At 35.6% G+C, this 22,562-nt stretch overlaps 1 protein-coding gene across 1 annotated transcript in view; it reads left to right on the forward strand.

Moving 5' to 3' along the window:
• The window catches only part of LOC110452812 (phosphatidylinositol transfer protein alpha isoform-like), a 26,896-nt gene continuing 4,334 nt past the window's right edge, over positions 1–22,562 (forward strand). The window contains exons 1-9 of the mRNA XM_021501499.1: positions 1–118; positions 2,542–2,572; positions 5,695–5,903; positions 6,663–6,762; positions 12,058–12,135; positions 16,104–16,184; positions 18,714–18,812; positions 19,611–19,706; positions 20,720–20,842. Coding sequence (XP_021357174.1) covers positions 84–118; positions 2,542–2,572; positions 5,695–5,903; positions 6,663–6,762; positions 12,058–12,135; positions 16,104–16,184; positions 18,714–18,812; positions 19,611–19,706; positions 20,720–20,842 — 852 coding nt within the window. The 5' untranslated portion in view covers positions 1–83. The remainder of the gene's footprint in view (positions 119–2,541; positions 2,573–5,694; positions 5,904–6,662; positions 6,763–12,057; positions 12,136–16,103; positions 16,185–18,713; positions 18,813–19,610; positions 19,707–20,719; positions 20,843–22,562) is intronic.

Consider the following 22,562-nt stretch of genomic DNA (forward strand, 5'->3'; position numbering starts at 1 on the left):
CGCACGTGACGTCATATCTCTCTCTGCCTGCGATCGGCCCACCCGTTTCTCACACTGACAGGGACAGGGAACTGCGAAGCAAAATGCCGTCGCCAACACATCCAAATATATCGGAATAGTAAGTTGATCACGTCTGAAATCTAAGTGTGATTTACCTGTATCAAATCGGATATCGTATTCGGTTTGTCAAATGGCGGCCGGTGTCGAAAACTACCCCACTCGTGTTTGGATCATTCGTCGCGAAGGCCGTTCAAAGTAGGATCAACACAGATTGAACGACTTGTAAACAGATGTAGTTTGGACTGATTTGTAAAGCTCGATCGATATACATTACAATGTTACAATAAAATACTTTGTATCAATCTGTATTAAGATATGTTGAGCAAGATACTATATTGATTTTTTGCCAAGTTGATACAAAAGGTCGATATTTGGTATTAATCCAGGCCTATATATTGAATGGACACATGGTGACTATTTTTCTGAATACTTCAGTCATGGTTATATATAGAAAATTTCAAATTAGATTGATTATTTTGATTTTTTCGTAGTATTTTAAGCTTCTATAACAGAAACAGTGTTGCTGACATTGGTCTACATCTTAACCATCATGTGAAAAATCAATCAATTCTAAAAATAGAATATTAACAATATTCTATTTTTAGAATTGATTGGTTATTGTAATAGTCAGGAGAAAGAAGTATAGTTCCCTGGGTAATAAAATAGTATAGTGATATTTTTGCTATATATCTAAGTTGCAAGAGAAAATCATTGTAACATTTGAAGAAAACAAACATAAATTACTTGCAACTCAACCTTATTTCAAATGCATCAAGAAAAAATGAAAACTTAATGTTCATATTGTTAAACACGTGGAATAAAAAAAAAAGTTTGCGTTTGTCAATGACTGCCCTTCAAACATGTTACTGCTTTCTGATGGGCATTTTATTTTGTTGAAACTAAATTTTAGAGTCAGATCAAGCTATCCCTGTATATTGGGAAATACAAAAGCTGTCTGTCTTGTGGTAAAGAGAGGTCAAAGGCATTCAACACAATAAATGTTAGATGATGTGTGTACATATGTATATATATAGTATAGTAAACACTGAACCAGAAACCGGTAAAATAAATCTGGATTCAAAGTACCATGTGTTTTTTTTTGTAATATTAAAAATCCGTAACTTATTTTATAAAAGGGTTCATTTGACTTTATAACCTCTATTTTCAAAAAAAAATATCTTGGTCATTACCATGCATTAACTAGTATTAAGTATTTTCCCTGTATTTAACTTTATATTAATACCTCCTATTTCTTTTGTATTTAATGCCAATTATGATGAGTTTGAGATGATTTCAGCATTCTTTAATATGAAAAAAATAGTCATTTTACATTAACTTTAATGGTCAGCATGATTTTTTTTCAGATATTCGACTGGTATTTTTCTTTAAGAAATTAAAATTCGGATATTTATAATATATATACTATCATTAAATCATGAATCATAATTGAAAGAGTAAACACAAAAATCAACATAAAATGAAAACAATATACAAAGAAAATATATCAAATATTTATATACAGCCTCCCCAGGCTGTTTTTGCAGCATGGCACCATGCTCCTGTAATTTCTTGCCATGCTGCTATCCTAGATCTTATCTGCTATATATTCATAGTAAATCTAAAGTAACCATGCTGCTTTGATTTTACATAGAGTGCTGCTTTAACAGAAATATTGAAATACCATGCTTCTTTCAAAACGTTCTGGGAAGAATACTGATATATATATACGCTACATTTATTAAGTAACTTACTCATTGATTGCCCCAAAAAACATGCTAACACACTAAAAATTGTCCTTTAAAAAGCACATTGCGTGCTAAAAAGTGCCATTTTTTCTGGTCAACACCCTGCCCTTTTCAAATCCTAGCTGCAGTATCACTGCAGTCTGTAGCTATTCCATCATTGCATATTTCAGAGTTATCTTCTCTTGTGAGCAGGTATTGATTGTTTCGTCAATAGTTTGTGAGAGGAACGTCATCAATTTTTGAGAAAACAGCGTAATTTTCTCACACAAACCAATGACGTAACAATCAATACCTGCTCACGAGAGAAGATAACTCTGCAATACGCATAGGCAGAATTTGAGCTATTCTATTGGCCTGGCCTGTATTTTCAAATTAAATATTTTAAAAAAATCCTGCCCTGATTACTAAAAATTTCTAGCTTTAATTAATTTTTATGGCGTTGTACATCTGTGATATATTCCGTTTTTGCGTATGGCAGAGTTATCTTCTCTTGTGAGCAGATATTGATTGTTACGCCATTGGTTTGTGAGAGTAACATCATCAATTTTTGAGAAAACGACGTAACTTTCTCACACAAACCAATGACGTAACAATCAATACCTGCTCACAAGAGAAGATAACTCTGCAATAGGCAAACGGAATAGGTATCTGATAGATATTAAAAAAAAATTATAATGAGAATGTCATGTGTGAATGATTTTCGTCATATCTTAATGATTTTATTGATGTCTTTCAGTCGGATAGTACTACCCATGACAGTCGAGGAAGTAAGTACCTTGTGTTTTTTTCTCAAAAATACATGCATTATCACATGATTTAACAACTAAGTACATTGTACTTGCATGTGTATAAGATCATCATTTTTTTGTTTCAAACATATTAAGAAATGAAAATGTTACGTGTACATATGGTACACATGAATTTTCCCGGGGTGGGGGGGGGGATTTCATAGAATAGGTTCATTTAACAGCTTGTTCACCACTACACGGTGAATAAGGGGAAGTAATTATAACTCCCCCAATGCTCTAACATCATCAATCGGTGACCAGGCTGGCAGTATGTCAGAAAAACTGAGTAAGTAAGAACTTAGTTTATTACATAGCAATGACCAAATGAACTGCATATAAAAATGCTACATACATATTATTAGCCCGAAGGACAAGTGAGCTTATGCCATGGCGTCCGCCCAGCGTCAATATTTTACTTTAAACAACTTCTTCTCAATAACCAGAAGGCCTAGGGTGATGATATTTGGCCAGTAGCATGCTGGGATGAAGCACTACCAAGTTTGTTCAAATGAATGACCTTGACATATATTCAAGGTCACATGGGGTTGAATATGTTAAAAACCTTTAAAACAACTTCTTTTAAATTATGAAAAGGCCTAGGGTGCTTAAATTTGGCCAGTAACATGCTGAGATGAAGGGCTACTGTGAAGGTTGTTCAAATAAATGACTTTGACATATTCCAAGGTCACAAAGGTATAATATATGTTAAAAACCTTTATACAACTTCTTCTCAATAACCCAAAAACCTAGGATGATGATATTTGGCCAGTAGCATGCTGGGATTCAGGGCAACCAAGTTTGTTCAAATGGATGGCTATTACTTATATTCAAGGTCACAGGGGTCAAATATGTTTAAAACCTTTAAACAACTTCTGAATAACCAAGAGGCCTAGGATAATGATATTCAAGGTCACAGTGGTCAATATATGTTTAAATCTTTAAATGATTTGTTCTGTATAACCAAAAGGCCCAGGGTAATGATATTTTGCTAGAAGCATTGCTGGGTTGGAAGACTATCAACTCTGTTCAACCTAATGTCATTGTTCGACATTCAAGGTCACCGGCGTCATATGCTTAAATCTTTTAATGGGTTCTTATGAATCAAACACTGATATTCTGCCTGTAGCTGTATTTTAGTCCACTTTTAAGATTACAAGTGTGAGATTATTACCAGGTGAGCAATTCAGGCCCATTGGGCCTCTTGTTAAACAAAATACAAAACAAGCATTTTTCAGTTTGTGTTAATTTTTTCACTGTTTATAATTTGTAAAATTCCAATTTCCTAGTTTTTCTAGAAATGGCCTACCAAAATGTATTCTACCATGCATCCAATTGGGAAAATAGAAAATTACCTGGTACAAATAAACTGGAAAAGAGTTACTATGAAATTGAAATCCTGGGAAGAACACTCGATTATTTGATCTTAGATATGATATATATAATTGTTACACCTCAAGTGAATTTCTAGCTATATGATTGGTTGGGAGTAAATTAAACAAAAATCTCTGTCACCCTCCGAAAATACATTGGTTTTAAGGGGCACGGATGATATTGCCATGAGACAGTGAAAAATATCACATGCACGAAAAATGTGCGTTCCCCGCTTCGTTCCCCCACCGTGATGGTCACAGGAACGTTTGACGGTAACAGCCAATTTTATCAAGCGCCGGTGCGATAGCGATTGTAAACATCAGACTATCAACAAACAAGATGTCATTATCGAGGTTTGCTGCCGTTTCTGAGCTACAAAGACTTTTGGTGTAACAAAATAGATATGACATTATCATTCAGTAGCAGGTGACAGTGAATACTGTCAACCCTCAAAAAAAACCCATTGTCACCCTCGGCTTCGCCTTGGGTGACAATGTTTTTTTCGGGTTGACAATATTCACTGTCGCCTGCTACTGAATGTCATATTTATATTCGCTATAAGAAAAGTCAAGAGTACACAACACACAAGACCATTGTATTCTCCTCTACAGTACATATACACAATGTTTCACATTTATTTGATAGGTACTACATGTAGGTTGGTGTGTACGTACTAGCTAGCTTGTATCCATGATCACAAACGTTAACACTATCCATTGTTATAACATCTAAGTTGTATGGGTGTGTGCTGCTGATCAATAAATAAATGCACAGCAGGAAGATAAACAATTGATATCACTGGTGTGACATATGTTGTATCTTGAAAGTAAACTGTGTATATTCTCTCATTTCCCTGTGTGTAAGATAGAGCTGTCCAGAGTAAGAGAGGGGTGTAGAAAATTTCTATCTTACGCCCTATTTCATGCGACGTGACGTGACAAAAGTTCAACAATGGAGTTTTATTATATATTTACCGTACATGTTAGAAAGATGTGATTTATTTTTCTGTGCAAACATCGTTTGCAAATATGGGATATATGCTAAATCCAGCTAATTCAATTTGGTCTAATAAGCTCAGGGGGAAAATTGATATTTTCAAAATGGTGTCAAATCCAAATGCATTTTCATGGTTTCTGAGCTTATTCTGGTGATTGGATTGAGAAAAAAAACACTCTTTCATGCCCAAGGGTGTAGGATAGGGAAATTCCACCCTCTGGATTTTCAAATTTGGCCAAACCCTCAGGAAAGCCTCAGGTTTTACCAAATTTTAAAATCCCTCGGTTGGAATTTCCCTATCCTACACACCTGGGTATGAAAGAGTGTATGTATTAGTTACATGTATACCCTATACCAGAATATTTTGGCTGTTGTTTAACTTTTGCCTTTTTCGTCCTCCCCAATTTATCATGACAGCAAATGTTAGTACATTCCATATAACATATATATAAAGGGGCAGATCGCCCTGAAAATTTGACAAATGTCGTTGTCTGTACTGTGGTTATTTCTTCTTTCCCCATACAACATATATATATATATATATATAACACAGTAGTACTGGTACATGTGAACAGTGAAATTAACACTAGGCCAACATGGATTTTATTGGCAAAGAGTACATATTTGACTGGGTGTAAGTTTCTCAGTATACAGTATTCTAAGTTATAAATAGTACTGTGAGATGTAAACAAACTCTACTAATATTTTTGTGAAAATTACTTGTTGTTTTTCAGTATCAAGTGGCCCAATTATGGTCTGTGGCAGAAGCCAGCAAGAATGAAACCGGTGGAGGAGAGGGTATCGAGGTCAAGGTCAATGAGGCATTTAACTTTGAGGATGAGGAATCTAGAGATCATGCGGAGAAAGAAGGCTATTACAAAAATTTAAAGGATGGAAAATATACTAAAGGACAATACACACACAAGATTTACCATTTACAAAGGTAGACATATCATAATGTTTTCAGTTTTACTGATATTGTTTGAAAGTATGTGTATATTATTAATTGGGACAATGAAAAATGTTAAGTTTAATACACAAATTTTCTTTAAAAGTCTAGAACGGTATGTACACTGTCACCTTCATCAGACAAATATAACAGCTAATTATACAATGTACATACACTTACAATGTTGCCAAATTGACATCGATTTGCAACAGACAACTCTTACATATTTTACACCTTTGTGTACATACCAATAAGCTTCACTAGTGAAGGTGACAGAGTACATACCATACTAGTCATCAAAACGTCACATATAAACACTTTTTGGTTGTGCTACTTGAATCTTTTCATAATCCGTACTTACCAAACTGGAGAAAATGTTTAGAAATAGGTCAATCATGATTATAAATTCCTGTCTGAAGGTTACTCATGATCATAAAAAAGAAGAATTGAATGCTAACTTGGATTCTGATTGCCTGGTAGATTACAGCTTGTAACTGAAATGCCCTTTTTGGGATATTTGCATTACTTACTCTTCACAGTACAGGTACCACTACATAGTCTACAAAAACATTTAATTCTTTGTAAGAGATTTAAGTCTTAAACATTTTATTTTTAATAAGGAGATTAAAGTCTTAAAATGTAGTTTATGAAGATGAACTGTTTTGTCCTGTGAAATAGATGATACAACTTCAAATACTCTTTGCTTTATCTATATTAATTTCATTGGATTTTTATTCTGTCTTTATTTTTCAGTCGAGTACCATCATTTCTCAGACTAATAGCTCCCAAAGGATCTCTAGATATTCATGAAAAGGCTTGGAATGCGTACCCATATTGTGTAACAATAATATCAGTAAGTATGTGTGCCTTTAACATATTGGCAAAAATGTTGATATTTTCTTCTTTGTTCCTGATCTGTACATAAACAGTTTTGCATCTATTTAGCAACGATAACACAACCAAACAAAATTTCAAACAATTTAATAGCCTGCCAGATACCTGTTAAATGGTGTTTTAAACCAAACATTGCAAATTAAGATTGAAGGCCCATACACATTCCTGAATGTCACCCTGAAAAACCATTCTATCACTAAGATAAATTGTCAAATATACAACCATGACTGATAATAGATCAGCGACGTTGAGGAGAATGCAGTTTTATATTTATTATTTTTTCATATTATTCCCAACAAGTGATTGGCCAGGAGTGCATCACATGTCCACCGATAAAAACCGATATTGACTTGGAGCGCGTGATTTTCAGCTCACCTGGCCCGAAGGGCCAAGTGAGATTATGGCATGGTCCGGCGTCAACTTTTTAATTTAAACAACTTCTTCTCTATAACCAAGAGGCCGAGGCTGATTATATTTGGCCAGTAGCATGCTGAGATGAAGGGCTACCAAGTTTGTTCAAATGAATGACCTTGACCCACTTTCAAGGTCACAGGGGTCAAATGTCTTAAAATCTTCAAACAACTTCTTTTCAATAACCAAAAGGCCCAGGGTACTGATATTGGGCCTGTAGCATGCTGGGATGAAGGGCTACCAAGTTTGTTCAAATTCATGACCTTGACCCACTTTCAAGGTCACAGGGGTAAAATGTCGTAAAATCTTCAAACAACTTCTTCTCAATAACCAAAAGGCCAAGGGTACTGAAATTGGGCCTGTAGCATGTTTGGATGAAGGGCTACCAAGTTTGTTCAAATGAATGACTTTGACCAACTTTCAACCTAATGTCCTTGTTCAACATTCAAGGTCACAGGCGTCATATGTTTAAATCTTTTGATAGGTTCTTATGAATCAAACACTGATATTCTGCCTGTAGCTGTTATTTAGTCCACTATTAAGATTACAAGTGTGAGATTAATACCAGGTGAGCGATGCAGGCCCATTGGGCCTCTTGTTGTTGAAGGACTGGATGTTTCTAGAAATAGAAATATGACGTGTCTCCAAACAATGCACCGTTCCACTTCCGATTTTTTTTTATTTATTTTTTCAGATTGCTTACATTACTGTTTTGTAAAGTAATAAAACAATTGTAGTCTTTAACTTCGGTCAATACCTGGATTTATCGCACTGAGAAAAGAAATATTGACCTCGGACTGCGTCCACGGTCAAGATATCTTTTCCTTGGGCGATAAATCCAGGTGTCCGAGGTCAATATTTCTTTTCTCGGGTCGATAAATCCAGGTATTGACCTCAGCCAAAGGCTATAATTAAATAATCTAGACAACATTCAGAAAACCGACATTGTAAAGCAATCTTTTATTTACTTTATAGTATATAAAACATTTACACAGGAAAAGCCTCCAAATATACAAAAAAAATAATATATTTAAATTGTATGAATACATAAAAACAGCCACAGCCACACTGCTGTGTGGATGAAATGGAGAGAGGTGTTTGGCACAAGGAATCCTTGACACTCAGCATGCCCAACAAATATACCAGTACAATGGAACCCACTTTTTATGATATCGGTTATTATGATATTTTCCCCATGTACCGATTTTTTTCTTCCTTAACTAAGCAAAAAAAATATTGTTTGTTATGATATGGTCAAAGGTGGGACCCCACTTATTATGATATTTTTTTCTGCTGGAATGGATTTTATAAGGTAAAAACTCAGGTAAGTTGTCCGTGTGAAACACCTGGACGGTTAAACAATATATAGGTCCAGCTAACTGTACATCGCCCGAGGTGATCACCTGTCCACTCCAGGTAAATTTTCACACCTCGCTTCACCCCAGTCAGCGGAAAACAAAAGATGGACCATTGCTTGCTGCTCATACATTTTAGTCTTAACAAAACAGGTGGTACAGTTAATTGCTATCTAAAATACACTGTAGGACTGTGTATCAAATTAAAATGATTAGGCCTACCAACATTTTCTAACAAATTCCAGGGTTCGAATTTAACCAGATTTTCTACTTGCATTTTTTTCGCAAGTGGTATTTTTTCTTACTTGCTAAATGAGAAAACAACTTGCAATTTGCATTTTTCCAACTTTATTAGACATGTTAACTTAGAATTAAATTCTAAAACAACACAGTATTAACTGACATTTTAAATTATGGTCATTGGGATGTATACATGAAGCAATCCTTGCTGTGAAAGGATGGTGGCCTGCTCAGGCTATTCTAAGATATAGCATAAAAACTGCATCTTAGTTTCGTGCTCCATATGGTAGAGTATTTGGTCTTTTCTGTCTTTGTCCCGACAACCACCATCTTGTCACAGCAGGTTTTGGGTCATACTCTCTAAGGGCAACATCAGCAACTTGTCCATTTGTTATTTTGCCGGTGCAGTGAGCTGTGAAATTTAACCTTGGGAAACCCCAATACAACCACGTGACTAGTCAAGCATATCGTATTTGCGCTATAAATAGTAACTAAAAATAGATTACCGAAAAACATCATGCATGCGGTAAACGTCATCATTATTTGTGCAGGTACCTCCTAACGGACATGCGCACTGGATGGACATGTATCGATTGTAAACTTCCGTTAATGACAAAATCTGAATCATTCATTTGGCGAATGACAAGAATGCGCTTAAATGACCGCGAGTTGTCAAAGAAAGAATTTGTAAAGACCGACCATTAGAAATGTGGATTATTCAGCCCAAAATTTTCACTCGCAAAAAAATGCTGGTGTCTGAAATCTACTCGCAGTTTGCAATTTGCACTCGCTTTTCGCGAGTATGCGAGCTTAAATTCGAACCCTGAATTCCGATGAGAAAACGAGCATGCCTTTCACAAATATTCACGGTTACCTAAACCTTGACACGTCATGTGAGAAATCATGCCGATTTCAATGAAATAATACTTCAGAAGGTAGATGTGTGTTTTTTAATCACTTAAGCAATAATTTCTCTATTGCATTAGAAGTTGATTTCTCTGTGTCTCTGTTGAAAAAGTGTCAAAATCGGGACAAACCGCCCTGACAGCATGGTGCCAGATATCGATCCAAAGTTAAAAACATAAGTGTCGTAAACAACTGACGACGGCTGCTTTATTAGCTTACCTGGTCCGAAGGACCAAGGTGAGCTTATGCCATACTGTGGCGTCCAGACGTCGTCTGTACGTCAACAATTGCTTTAAACGACTTCTTCTTCTAAACCACTGATTGGAATTTACCTAAATTTGACTGGAAGCATCCCTAGGTGGTGGGGATTCAAAATTGTACAAATGGTGGGGCTAACCCCCCAGGGTGCTGAGGGGTGGGGCCAAAAGGGTGCAATTTGGCTATGTTACTATAAACGACTTCTTCTGTAGAACTATGCCATGGATATCAATCTTATTTGGTCGGAAGCATTCATGGGAGGCAGGGATTCAAAATTGTACAAATGGTGGGGCTGACCACCCGGGCTAAGGAGTGGGGTCAAAAAAAGTTTATTACTTGGAAATGGTTGAGATCTCCACTGTATAACCATATATATAATTGCTGAGTATAAAGAGGAGAATCCCCATTTGCTTCCAGGATGGCCCTAGGGTCTAGCCCCACCATTGGAGACATAGTCCCTGGGTCATAACTTTAAAACGGTTGAGATCCCCACCCCAAAACTAAGGTTACACATGCTGGGCAATATAGAGACAAATGCAGTCATGATATTAGAATACACCCTGGGGTCTGACTGAACCCCTACAGACCTAGTTTCTTAGTTACAGCTTGGAAACAGTTGAGATCCCCACCCTGTAACCATATATACAATTGCTGAGTATAAAGAGATGAATGCACATATGCTTTCAGGATGGCCTTGGGGTATGTCCCACCCTTGGAGACTTAATCCTTGGGTCATATCTTTGAAATGGTTTAGATCCCCACCCCAAAACTATATATACAATTGGTGAGCATAAAGAGACGAATGCAGTCATGATATTAGAATTGACTCCAGGGTCTGCCCCACCCTTGCAGACTTAACCCCTGGGTCATAACTTAGAAACGGTTGAGATCCCCACCACGAAACTATAAATACAAATGATGGGCAAAAAGATGAATGCAGTCATGATATTATAATTGATCCTGGGGTCTGGTCACAACCCTAGGGACCTAGTTTCTGAGTCACAGCTTGAAAACAGTCAAATCCCCACCCCATAACCATACATAAAATTGCTGTGCATGAAAAATCTGATACAAATATGCCACATATTTCTTTGGATCTCATTTGGGGATATTTTGCCATAATTGCTTAGATATCCAGGTGAGCGATACAGGCACTCTGTGCCTCTTGTTTACAATTTATGTTGAAAACAATAGTTCATTTTTGTTAAAAAGGTACCATTTTATGTTTTAAATTGTTACTGTTTCTTTGCAAGTTAATTTCACTGCACGACTTGTGAGGCATGTGATCGTAATTGACATAGATAGCGCAGCAAAATATTTTTACTCTTATGGGACAAAATGTAACGCAACTTCTCATTGCAAAATAGGTAGATCATGACTATTTATATCACTTCTTTCATCCTATTGACTGTAACATTACGATATCGTTAGCTAGGATGTAGTATAAAGATAGTTCTAAGGAATATGCTCGAAGTTATTTGAAAGTGAAAGTAGAATTTATATATATACTGATCATTACAACGACATAACAAAATCTTCTTGAATTTTACAACACGCTGATTGATATAAATAACAATTCACAAATGATTTCAATTATTACTTTATCAGTTTGTATTTATTTTTTTCCATGTTTCCACATCAATCTATGTCTGATTAATATAAAGCGTCTCACTTCCGGTTCAGACAACATAAAAACGACCGAAAACAGCTTTATCAGTTATTATGAAATATCGGTTATAATGATATTTTTCTCTGGCATATTGAATATCATAATAAGTGGGTTCCACTGTATTCAGAGTTTCCCCAGTCCATATATACATAACCATCATCACTCTAACACACGTTCACTGTTTATAACGACAAAACTTTTGGCTTGCAATTTTTGAAAGTACTGAGTTTCATTTCGTTAAAGAACTAAAGAAGTGCTGGAAAAAATCTCCATTTAATGAATTGAAACATAGGCACAGAGTAATGTTTTTGCCTTGGTCAATACCAATTGACTTTCCATAGGCATAATACTTGGCATTGCATTATATTGTGAATTTACGAAGATGAGCTATTCAAATGCTATTGACTTTTTTCAGAATCCAGGTTATATGAAAGAGGGCTTCTACATCATCATAGAAACATTGCATTGTCCAGACAGAGGAAACCAACTAAATGTAAGTACTGAAGTAGGTGATTACTCACGCAGGGAAACCAAACAATACAAGTTGGGGGGAAATATGTGTTTCATGTTACTGCTTGAAAAAATGGGTAGGTAAATACAATTTTTAAATATTTTTACTAGGCTAATATAGGTCAGGAGTTTTGACTTTAACAGTGCTTATCACTAAATGCCAATAAAAATTAAGAGTAGGCACAACAATCTAGTGTAAATACGGAAACTGGAAACACACATATTTTTTGTTTTGATCTTAGTAATAAATATAACAGGGAAACACCCCCCTCCCCCAAACAAAAAGTGATAAATATAGCAGGGAAACCAAACAAATGTAAGTGAGTGATAAATATAGCAGGGAAAACCAAACAAATGTAAGTAAGTGATAAATATAGCAGGGAAACCTAACAAATGTAAGTAAGTGATAAATATAGCAGGGAAACCTAACAAATGTAAGTAAGTGATAAATATAGCAGGGAAACCTAACAAAATAAGTAAGTGATGAATATAGCAGGGAAAACCAAACAAATGTAAGTAAGTGATGAAAATAGCAGGGAAACCTAACAAATATAAGAAAGTAATACATATAGCAGGGAAACCAAACAAGTGTAAGTTAGTGATAAATATAGCAGGGAACCCAAAGTAATATAAGTTAGTGATAAATATAGCAGGGAAACCAAACAAATATAAGTTAGTGATAAATATAACAGGGAAACCAAACAAATATAAGTTAGTGATAAATATAACAGGGAAACCAAACAAATATAAGTTAGTGATAAATATAGCAGGGAACCCAAAGAAATATAAGTTAGTGATAAATATAGCAGGAAAACCAAAGTAATATAAGTAAGTGATAAATATAGCAGGGAAACCAAACAAGTGTAAGTTAGTGATAAATATAGCAGAGAACCCAAAGTACTATAAGTTAGTGATAAATATAGCAGGGAACCCAAAAAATATAAGTTAGTGATAAATATAGCAGGGAAACCAAAGTAATATATAAGTTAGTGATAAATATAGCAGGGAAACCAAAAAATATAAGTTAGTGATAAATATAGCAGGGAAACCAAACAAATACAAGTAAGTGATAAATATAGCAGGGAAACCAAACAAATATAAGTTAGTGATAGATATAGCAGGGAAACCAAACAAATATAAGTAAGTGATAAATATTGCAGGGAAACCAAACAAATATAAGTAAGTGATAAATATAGCAGGGAAACCAAAGTAATATAAGTTGGTGATAAATATAGCAGGGAAACCAAAGTAATATATAAGTTAGTGATAAATATAGCAGGAAAACCAAAGTAATATAAGTAAGTGATAAATATAGCAGGGAAACCAAAGTGATATAAGTAAGTGATAAATATAGCAGGGAAACCAAAAAATATAAGTTAGAGATAAATATAGCAGGGAAACCAAACAAATGGAGGTTAGTGATAAATATAGCAGGGAAACCAAAAAATATAAGTAAGTGATAAATATAGCAGGGAAACCAAAGTGATATAAGTAAGTGATAAATATAGCAGGGAAACCAAAGAAATATAAGTTAGTGATAAATATAGCAGGGAAACAAAACAAATGGAAGTTAGTGATAAATATAGCAGAGAAACCAAACAAATGGAAGTTAGTGATAAATATAGCGGGGAAACCAAACAAATATAAGTTAGTGATAAATATAACAGGGAAACCAAACAAATATAAGTTAGGGATAAATATAGCAGGGAAACCAAACAAATATAAGTTAGGGATAAATATAGCAGGGAAACCAAACAAATGGAAATTAGTGATAAATATAGCAGGGAAACCAAAGAAATATAAGTTAGTGATAAATATAGCAGGGAAACAAAACAAATGGAAGTTAGTGATAAATATAGCAGGGAAACCAAACAAATGGAAGTTAGTGATAAATATAGCAGAGAAACCAAACAAATTAAGTTAGTGGTAAATACAGTATAGGAATCAAAGGAACATCAGAAGATGGTCAGTCACCGTAGCAGGGGACACCAGAAATGTAATCAAGCCAATAGCTCGTCAGCTGTATACATGTGTAAGATACTTTATGCATATGGTAATTGCTGCATTTGTGTTAAGGAGGCTCCACCCTTTCGCAATTAGCCAGCAGAATTCAATGAAAGTTTCACATAATGATTATATCACTATGTAGAGATGATTTTATGAAAATCTAAGCATTCCGATAAACTGGGGATTTTTTGGTAAAAAATACTGAATAATTGAATTTTTGTCAAATTCAACACTTTAACATTTTTTGACCATGTGGCACTGTTCAAAACTATTACAACAATAAAATAATAAAAAGAAACATTGCTAATCAACCCTACAAATATTTTATTTATCATAAAATATCTACAACATGTAAAAATAAAAAGCGTTTTTTATTGAAATTGTATGGATAAAAGTTACTAAATACAAGCTAAAAGCAAACAGGTCACATAGTTTCATACAAAAAGAGTGAAAAATTGAACCAAATCCACACAAAGTCTTTATAATTCATTTATTTTACTTTTTACAATAATTTTGATCCTGATAAAATTTGTCTACCTTGAAAAAAATCGGAACTTTTTGCAGAGGGATAGAATTTATACAATGACACTTATTTTCTTTACTTTACCAAAAACGACAGAAATAAATTAAATTACTATATTTAATTGTCAATTTACTGTTCTTTTATGGAACAAAATTACTCTCAATCATGTACACTTTGGACATCATTCCATAGCCCGCTTACGCATGGTATGCCGTTATTACGTGCACACGCATGCACTTGCATTTTATAGGGATCTTGATATTTTACCAACCACTATTTTCACAGTTATTGTAAATGTATTTGTGAACCGATTTATCTGACAGAGCTTAACTCGCTCGACAAGTCGTAGCGACCAAGAGCTTGTAAACTACTGCACGTGATACGTACAGGTGAGGTGAGGTCGGGAAACAAAACACATCAGTCTGCATTCCATGCGCCTCATATACGACCTTCTTGAAGTCGTCTGATCGTATGTCAGTGTTTTCCCGTGAGTTAATTAATGTCTTTGTATCATAAGCTTTATTTCTGAGGTACGTGTGATTACACATTTCCAAGTTAAGTCTCGATATCGAGTGTTGACATATCATCGTCACGCACGTGTACTATTGTTTACCCGGTGTTACTATAATTTACTCTACGGTAATGGAATGCCCGATACGCAATATGGAAATGACAACACGAAAATACGACAAGAAAAACATGTGTATTACGAAGGGTGGGAAGTCCTTAAGAGAAGTACTTCATTTCTCTTGAAACACAAGGGAGAATGTTTGTAGTGAGGTGTTCTTGAAACAAGAGAGAATGTTTGTATTGAGGTGTTCTTGAAACAAGGGAGAATGTTTGTTGTGAGGTGTTCTTGAAACAAGGGAGAATGTTTGTAGTGAGGTGTTCTTGAAACAAGGGAGAATGTTTGTAGTGAGGTGTTTTTGAAACACAAGGGAGAATGTTTGTAGTGAGGTGTTCTTGAAACAAGAGAGAATGTTTGTATTGAGGTGTTCTTGAAACACAAGGGAGAATGTTTGTAGTGAGGTGTTCTTGAAACAAGGGAGAATGTTTGTTGTGAGGTGTTCTTGAAACAAGGGAGAATGTTTGTAGTGAGGTGTTCTTGAAACACAAGGGAGAATGTTTGTATTGAGGTGTTCTTGAAACAAGGGAGAATGTTTGTAGTGAGGTGTAATTCGAGAACTATTATATCCAGTCATATATGTTAAAAAAGTAAATTTGCTGAGTATTTCTGACAAAGGAAGGATGGAATAAGGTTGTTCTCATCTGTAATAAATGTTTGAATATACATTGTAAACAACACAAGAATTAAAGCTGGTATGCAATTCTAAGGCTTACACCATGCAAACGTCCCATTTAGCAATTTGGACAAAGATCAGGCTTGTAAAAGATTTCAACATAACTTTTTATGTTAATAGGCTCATGGACTGAAAACAGACGATGAGAAGATCAGAAAGGTTGTACATATTGACATCGCCAACGATCCTGTACAAGATTCGGTAAGTGCATGATATTCTAAATCCTAGAATTGGAGGGTAGATGATTGGTTGAAGGAAAGACCAATCAGAGGTGGATTATCATCTTCTGTACCAATGTTATTGTACTGTTTTTCTGTTGAACCTGATCCAAGGTTATCCCTTCAGAAAACATGAGTTCATGACATAGATACTGTAAAGGCAGTACATTTTGTTCAGGATTTATTTTGTGGATTCTGTGGATTTTGAAGATATTTACTACATGAAAAATAATTCACACAAATGCTTTACTTAAATCCTTAAGTATTTCTGTAATATTCATTGCCAAAATATAGTTGCAATGTTTGTACTGAGTTGATTGTCAACATTACTGGCTATGTTTGTACTGAGTTGGTTGTCAACATTACTGGCAATGTTTGTACTGAGTTGATTGTCAACACCACTGGCAATGTTTGTACCGAGTTGATTGTCAACATTACTGGCAATATTTGTACTGAGTTGATTGTCAGCATTACTGGCAATGTTTGTACTGAGTTGATTGTCAACATTCCTGGCAATGTTTGTACTGAGTTGATTGTCAACATTCCTGGCAATGTTTGTACTGAGTTGATTGTCAACACCACTGACAATGTTTGTACTAAGTTGATTGTCAACATTACTGGCAATATTTGTACTGAGTTGATTGTCGACATTACTGGCAATGTTTGTACTGAGTTGAAGGTCAACATTACTGGCAATGTTTGTACTGAGTTGATTGTCAACATTACTGGCAATGTTTGTACTGAGTTGATTGTCAGCATTACTGGCAATGTTTGTACTGAGTTGATTGTCAACATTACTGGCAATGTTTGTACTGAGTTGATTGTCAACACCACTGGCAATGTTTGTACTGAGTTGGTTGTCAACATTACTGGCAATGTTTGTACTGTGTTGATTGTCAACATTACTGGCAATGTTTGTACTGTGTTGATTGTCAACATTACTGGCAATGTTTGTACTGTGTTGATTGTCAACATTACTGGCAATGTTTGTACTGTGTTGATTGTCAACATTACTGGCAATGTTTGTACTGTGTTGATTGTCAACATTACTGGCAATGTTTGTACTGTGTTGATTGTCAACATTACTGGCAATGTTTGTACTGTGTTGATTGTCAACATTACTGGCAATGTTTGTACTGTGTTGATTGTCAACATTACTGGCAATGTTTGTACTGTGTTGATTGTCAACATTACTGGCAATGTTTGTACTGTGTTGATTGTCAACATTACTGGCAATGTTTGTACTGTGTTGATTGTCAACATTACTGGCAATGTTTGTACTGTGTTGATTGTCAACATTACTGGCAATGTTTGTACTGAGCTGATTGTCAACATTACTGGCAATGTTTGTACTGTGTTGATTGTCAATGTTACTGGCAATGTTTGTACTGAGATGATTGTCAACACCACTGGAAATGTTTGTACTGAGTTGGTTGTCAACATTACTGGCAATGTTTGTACTGTATTGATTGTCAACATTACTGGCAATGTTTGTACTGTGTTGATTGTCAACATTACTGGCAATGTTTGTACTGAGTTGATTGTCAACACCACTGGCAATGTTTGTACTTAGTTGATTGTCAACACCACTGGCAATATTTGTACTGAGTTGATTGTCAACATTAATGGCAATGTTTGTACTGAGTTGATTGTCAACACCACTGGCAATGTTTGTACTGAGTTGATTGTCAACATTACTGACAATGTTTGTATGAGTTGATTGTCAACATTACTGGCAATGTTTGTACTGAGTTGATTGTCAACACCACTGGCAATGTTTGTACTGAGTTGATTGTCAACACCACTGGCAATGTTTGTACTGAGTTGATTGTCAACATTACTGGCAATGTTTGTACTGAGTTGATTGTCAACACCACTGGCAATGTTTGGAACATAATCAATCTCAGTATAACGGTCTTGACCTACTTTGAAGGTCACAGGAAACAAATGTGAAAAGTTTTGAAGGATTTCTTTTGAATAACCAATTTGCCAAGAGTAATGAAACTTGGCCTACAGCATGCTTTGATAGGGGGTAACAAGTTCACTCAAAGGATTTAACTCGACCTGCTTCAGGGTCACAAACGTCAGATGAGTCAAAACCCTTCAGGGATCTACTGTGATAAAATCTTTTAACAACTTTTTCTGAATAACCAATATAATGCAAGAATAATGATTGTTGGCCAGCTGTATCTTAATGATGTGAAGGGTTATAAAGTTTAGCATCAAATCAACTTGGACCAGCCTTGAATGTGGCGTAAGTGAAATAAGTTTTAAAAAATCTGAGTAAGATTCATACATAGTAGAGTAATAAAACCTTCTAATATAGATCAATAATTTACAGAGTAAAATTAAATTCATTTATATATATATTTAGCCATGACCTTCTTTGTAGGTCACAAATGTTAGATAAATAACAGGCAATACGGGTTCATTGGGCCTCTTCTGTTTATTTTAAAGATTTAATCAGATAACACTGCTGCAGATGATGATATAGAAGTGGAATTTGTTTCAGGACTACAAGGAAGAGTGGGACCCTAGAAAGGTGATGGCCGTCAAGTCAGAAAACACGGGAGAGGAGATAGGGCGAGGCCCACTTGGAGGCACATGGACAGTAAGATGGATGCAATTTTTCCCCTAGAATTGTTATCACAAAATTATCCTGAAAAAAAATGAGATTTTGAAAAATTGTACTATCTCTGAGATTGTGTGTTCCTATTTCTTTAATATTTGTTGATATAAGAAAATACATTCACACCTCAACATACTGAAGGAGATGAACTGTTAACTCTTTGTCTTTTCTGTCTGTTTGTCCATCCATCTGTAGTACATCTAGGCTAGACATTGTATTTAGCTCCATTGGTCTAATACTAAAAAGTTCAACAGCCATTTAATTTCATTTGTGGATACATCTTGGGTACTATATGGTTACTACACCAATTTATATATCAAATGTAAGTCACAATGACATACATTTCCCTCTTCGCTGACTTGGGTTAGAAATTATGTTAAGCTCCATTTCCATTTTCTGAAAACTTTGCATTAGCGCGCGCCACCCCCCACNTTGTCTGAGACCTTCATTAATTTTTTAACATTTTCTCACTGTTGTTGTATGTACTATTAAAATACATGCACATAATTAATATTAAGTAAAGTTTATCATCTCATAATTGCTTGAGTCACATTATTGTTGGTCACACCAGTGAATTCAGTGATTTCAGTTTAAAAAAAATATTGTCTTTCACAAAACAGCTGAGGGACATTGACTAAGTTTGACAAGGACCCCTTGACTGAAATTAAATTAAGGAAGCAACCCCTCCCCCCAAGCTGCCTGTGATTGTGACATTTAAATGTTAAAAAACATTTAAGGAGGGTGTATCTTCTGTTGATTGTATGTGTTTTGCTTTATCAGAAATCGGTGGAACCTGTGATGTGTGCTTACAAACTTGTAAGCTGTAAGTTCAAATGGATGGGATTTCAGAATAAAGTGGAGAAATTTATACAAACAGTGAGTATCTTAAAATAGAATACAGAGTAATTTATGAAAACTGTGAGCAGGTACTGTTAATATCTTAATTTCATAAACTATTCCAGTGATTGAATTTACTGTTAATGAAAGGATGCTGTTTTAATATTGATCCAGTCAAACCTCACGCAAGTGTCGGCAAACTACCAAGTTTTCTGTTGGCAATGGACTCCTTGTATAACCAATACGAGGGAGGGGGGATCCTTTTGGAGAATATCATGGTTTACTGAATCTCTGGTCAAGATGCTTTTGAAAAGTTGATACCCGGCTAAGTTACTCATCACAGATTATTGTTTGGTGTTTTGATGACATGATATGGTCTATCAACGTACTGGATTTGAGTCGTGTTGATTGCACTGTTGAAATTGTTTCAATTTTGTTTTGGCTGAATTTGCTGTTGTGTTTTCTACATAACAGACAGTATATGCCTTCTCCCTCCACATAAACAGACCACCAAATGCCAGTCTCTTCCGCAAAGCTTGACCTTCTCATCAGCCATTCATACTGAAATTTGTTTTGCTTGCTGCTGGTTTTGAAATCTTCGTCTTTGGAAATGTCACTACATCCATCCTTTCCACAGTTATTGCATTCTATCACTTTCTGTAGTTTTACAATGAAGTTTAAGTTTTAAAAATCTTGCAAATTGATGATGTGCCTGAAAAAATTCCATAAAAAATGTATACCTATAAATAAATAAGCCCATGTGTATCAACAATTTGGCTATATCAATATATAACTCTGCTTAGTGGGATATATATGCATATATACAGAGCTACAGAGGAAGGGGTACATCATTTGACAGCATCAAAGAGTTAAGAAAAAATGATATAAGCTATAAGGTCAAGCAAAAATTATTTTCAAAGCCTATTTTAAAGCACACTTTTCTTTTTTTAGTTATATTAAAATCAAAAGCTCTGATAATGATAAAAAAAATATCACCATTATGTTTTTATTTTCAAAATCACAAAGTTAAAATTTTTTTTTTATCTCTGCAGCAAGAAAAAAGGATATTCACGAACTTTCACCGCCAAGTATACTGCTGGATGGAGAAGTGGTTTGGTCTGACTATGGACGACATCCGTGAGATTGAGAGGAAAACCAAGGAGGAATTGGATCAAGTATGATATGACTATGTCGGGAGTGTGTGCGCCCACCTTAATCGCCAAAGTCTTTAGTCAGAAAATCATAAGTGATATGCTGTCCTGATAATTACCTCCAGGTTTCCTGTACCACCTTACCAGCTAATTATGTCTCTCTTTACAAATCATCCTTAGTTATAATTTAGAAAAAAAGAAAGTTCCTGAACTGGGGGTCACTGGGTGCAGCTATGTGGGGTAACTTTTTCTCCAACCTCTACAGATTTCTAATGTGGAAAACATGTTTCTCTTACCCTGGACAGGTGTATCCACACTTTTCCCGGTGTGAGATATCCTTTTCTTTAACACTGGACAGGTATATCCACACTTTTCCCGGTGTGAGATATCCTCTTCTCTTATACTGGACAGGTGTATCCACACTTTTCTCGGTGTGAGATATCCTTTTCTTTAACACTGGACAGGTGTATCCACACTTTTCCCAGTGTGAGATATCCTTTTCTCTTACCCTAGACTGCAGGTGTATCCACACTTTTCTCGGTGTGAGATATCCTTTTCTCTTACACTGGACAGGTGTATCCACACTTTTTCCGGTGTGAGATATCCTTTTCTCTTACGCTGGACAGGTGTATCCACACATTTCCCGGTGTGAGATTTCCTTTTCTCTTACCCTGGACAGGTGTATCCATTCTTTTACCGGTGTGAAATATCCTTTTCTCTTACACTGGACAGGTGTATCCACACTTTTTTCCGGTGTGAGATATTCTTTTCTTTAACACTGGACAGGTATATCCAGTCTTTTCCCGGTGTGAGATATCCTTTTCTCTTACCCTGGACAGGTGTATCTACACATATCCTTTTCTCTTACACTGGACAGGTGTATCCACACTTTTCCCGGTGTGAGATATCCTTTTCTTTTACACTGGACAGGTATATCCACACTTTTCCCGGTGTGAGATATCCTTTTTTCTTACACTGGACAGGTGTATCCACTTTTCCAGGTGTGAGATATCCTCTTCTCTTATACTGGACAGGTGTATCCACACTTTTCCCGGTGTGAGATATCCTTTTCTCTTACCCTAGACTGCAGGTGTATCCACACTTTTCTCGGTGTGAGATATCCTTTTCTCTTACACTGGACAGGTATATCGAGTCTTTTCTCGGTGTGAGATGTCCTTTTCTCTTACCCTGGACAGGTCTATCCACACTTTTCCCGGTGTGAGATATCCTTTTCTCTTACACTGGACAGGTGTATCCACACTTTTCCCAGTGTGAGATTTCCTTTTCTCTTACCCTGGACAGGTGTATCCAGTCTTTTACCGGTGTTAGATATCCTTTTCTCTTACACTGGACAGGTGTATCCACACTTTTCCCAGTGTGAGATTTCCTTTTCTCTTACCCTGGACAGGTGTATCCAGTCTTTTACCGGTGTGAAATATCCTTTTCTCTTACACTGGACAGGTGTATCCACACTTTTCTCGGTGTGAGATTTCCTTTTCTCTTATACTGGACAGGTGTATCCACACTTTTCCCGGTGTGAGATATCCTTTTCTCACCCTAGAGTTGAGACGGGGGATTCCCCTATTCATAACAATACAATGATGTCATATCAATAATGCATTAACGTCCTGTCACATTTTGTATATAATACACAATGGTCAAATAGGGTAAGAGAAAAGAATAATTCGCCCTCTTGAGGTGAGATTGGGAATCTCAACCCTTGGGGAAAGATTATTGTTGCCAA

Source organism: Mizuhopecten yessoensis, unplaced genomic scaffold, assembly GCF_002113885.1.
Source record: "Mizuhopecten yessoensis strain PY_sf001 unplaced genomic scaffold, ASM211388v2 scaffold6893, whole genome shotgun sequence".
NCBI classification, from domain to species: domain Eukaryota; kingdom Metazoa; phylum Mollusca; class Bivalvia; order Pectinida; family Pectinidae; genus Mizuhopecten; species Mizuhopecten yessoensis.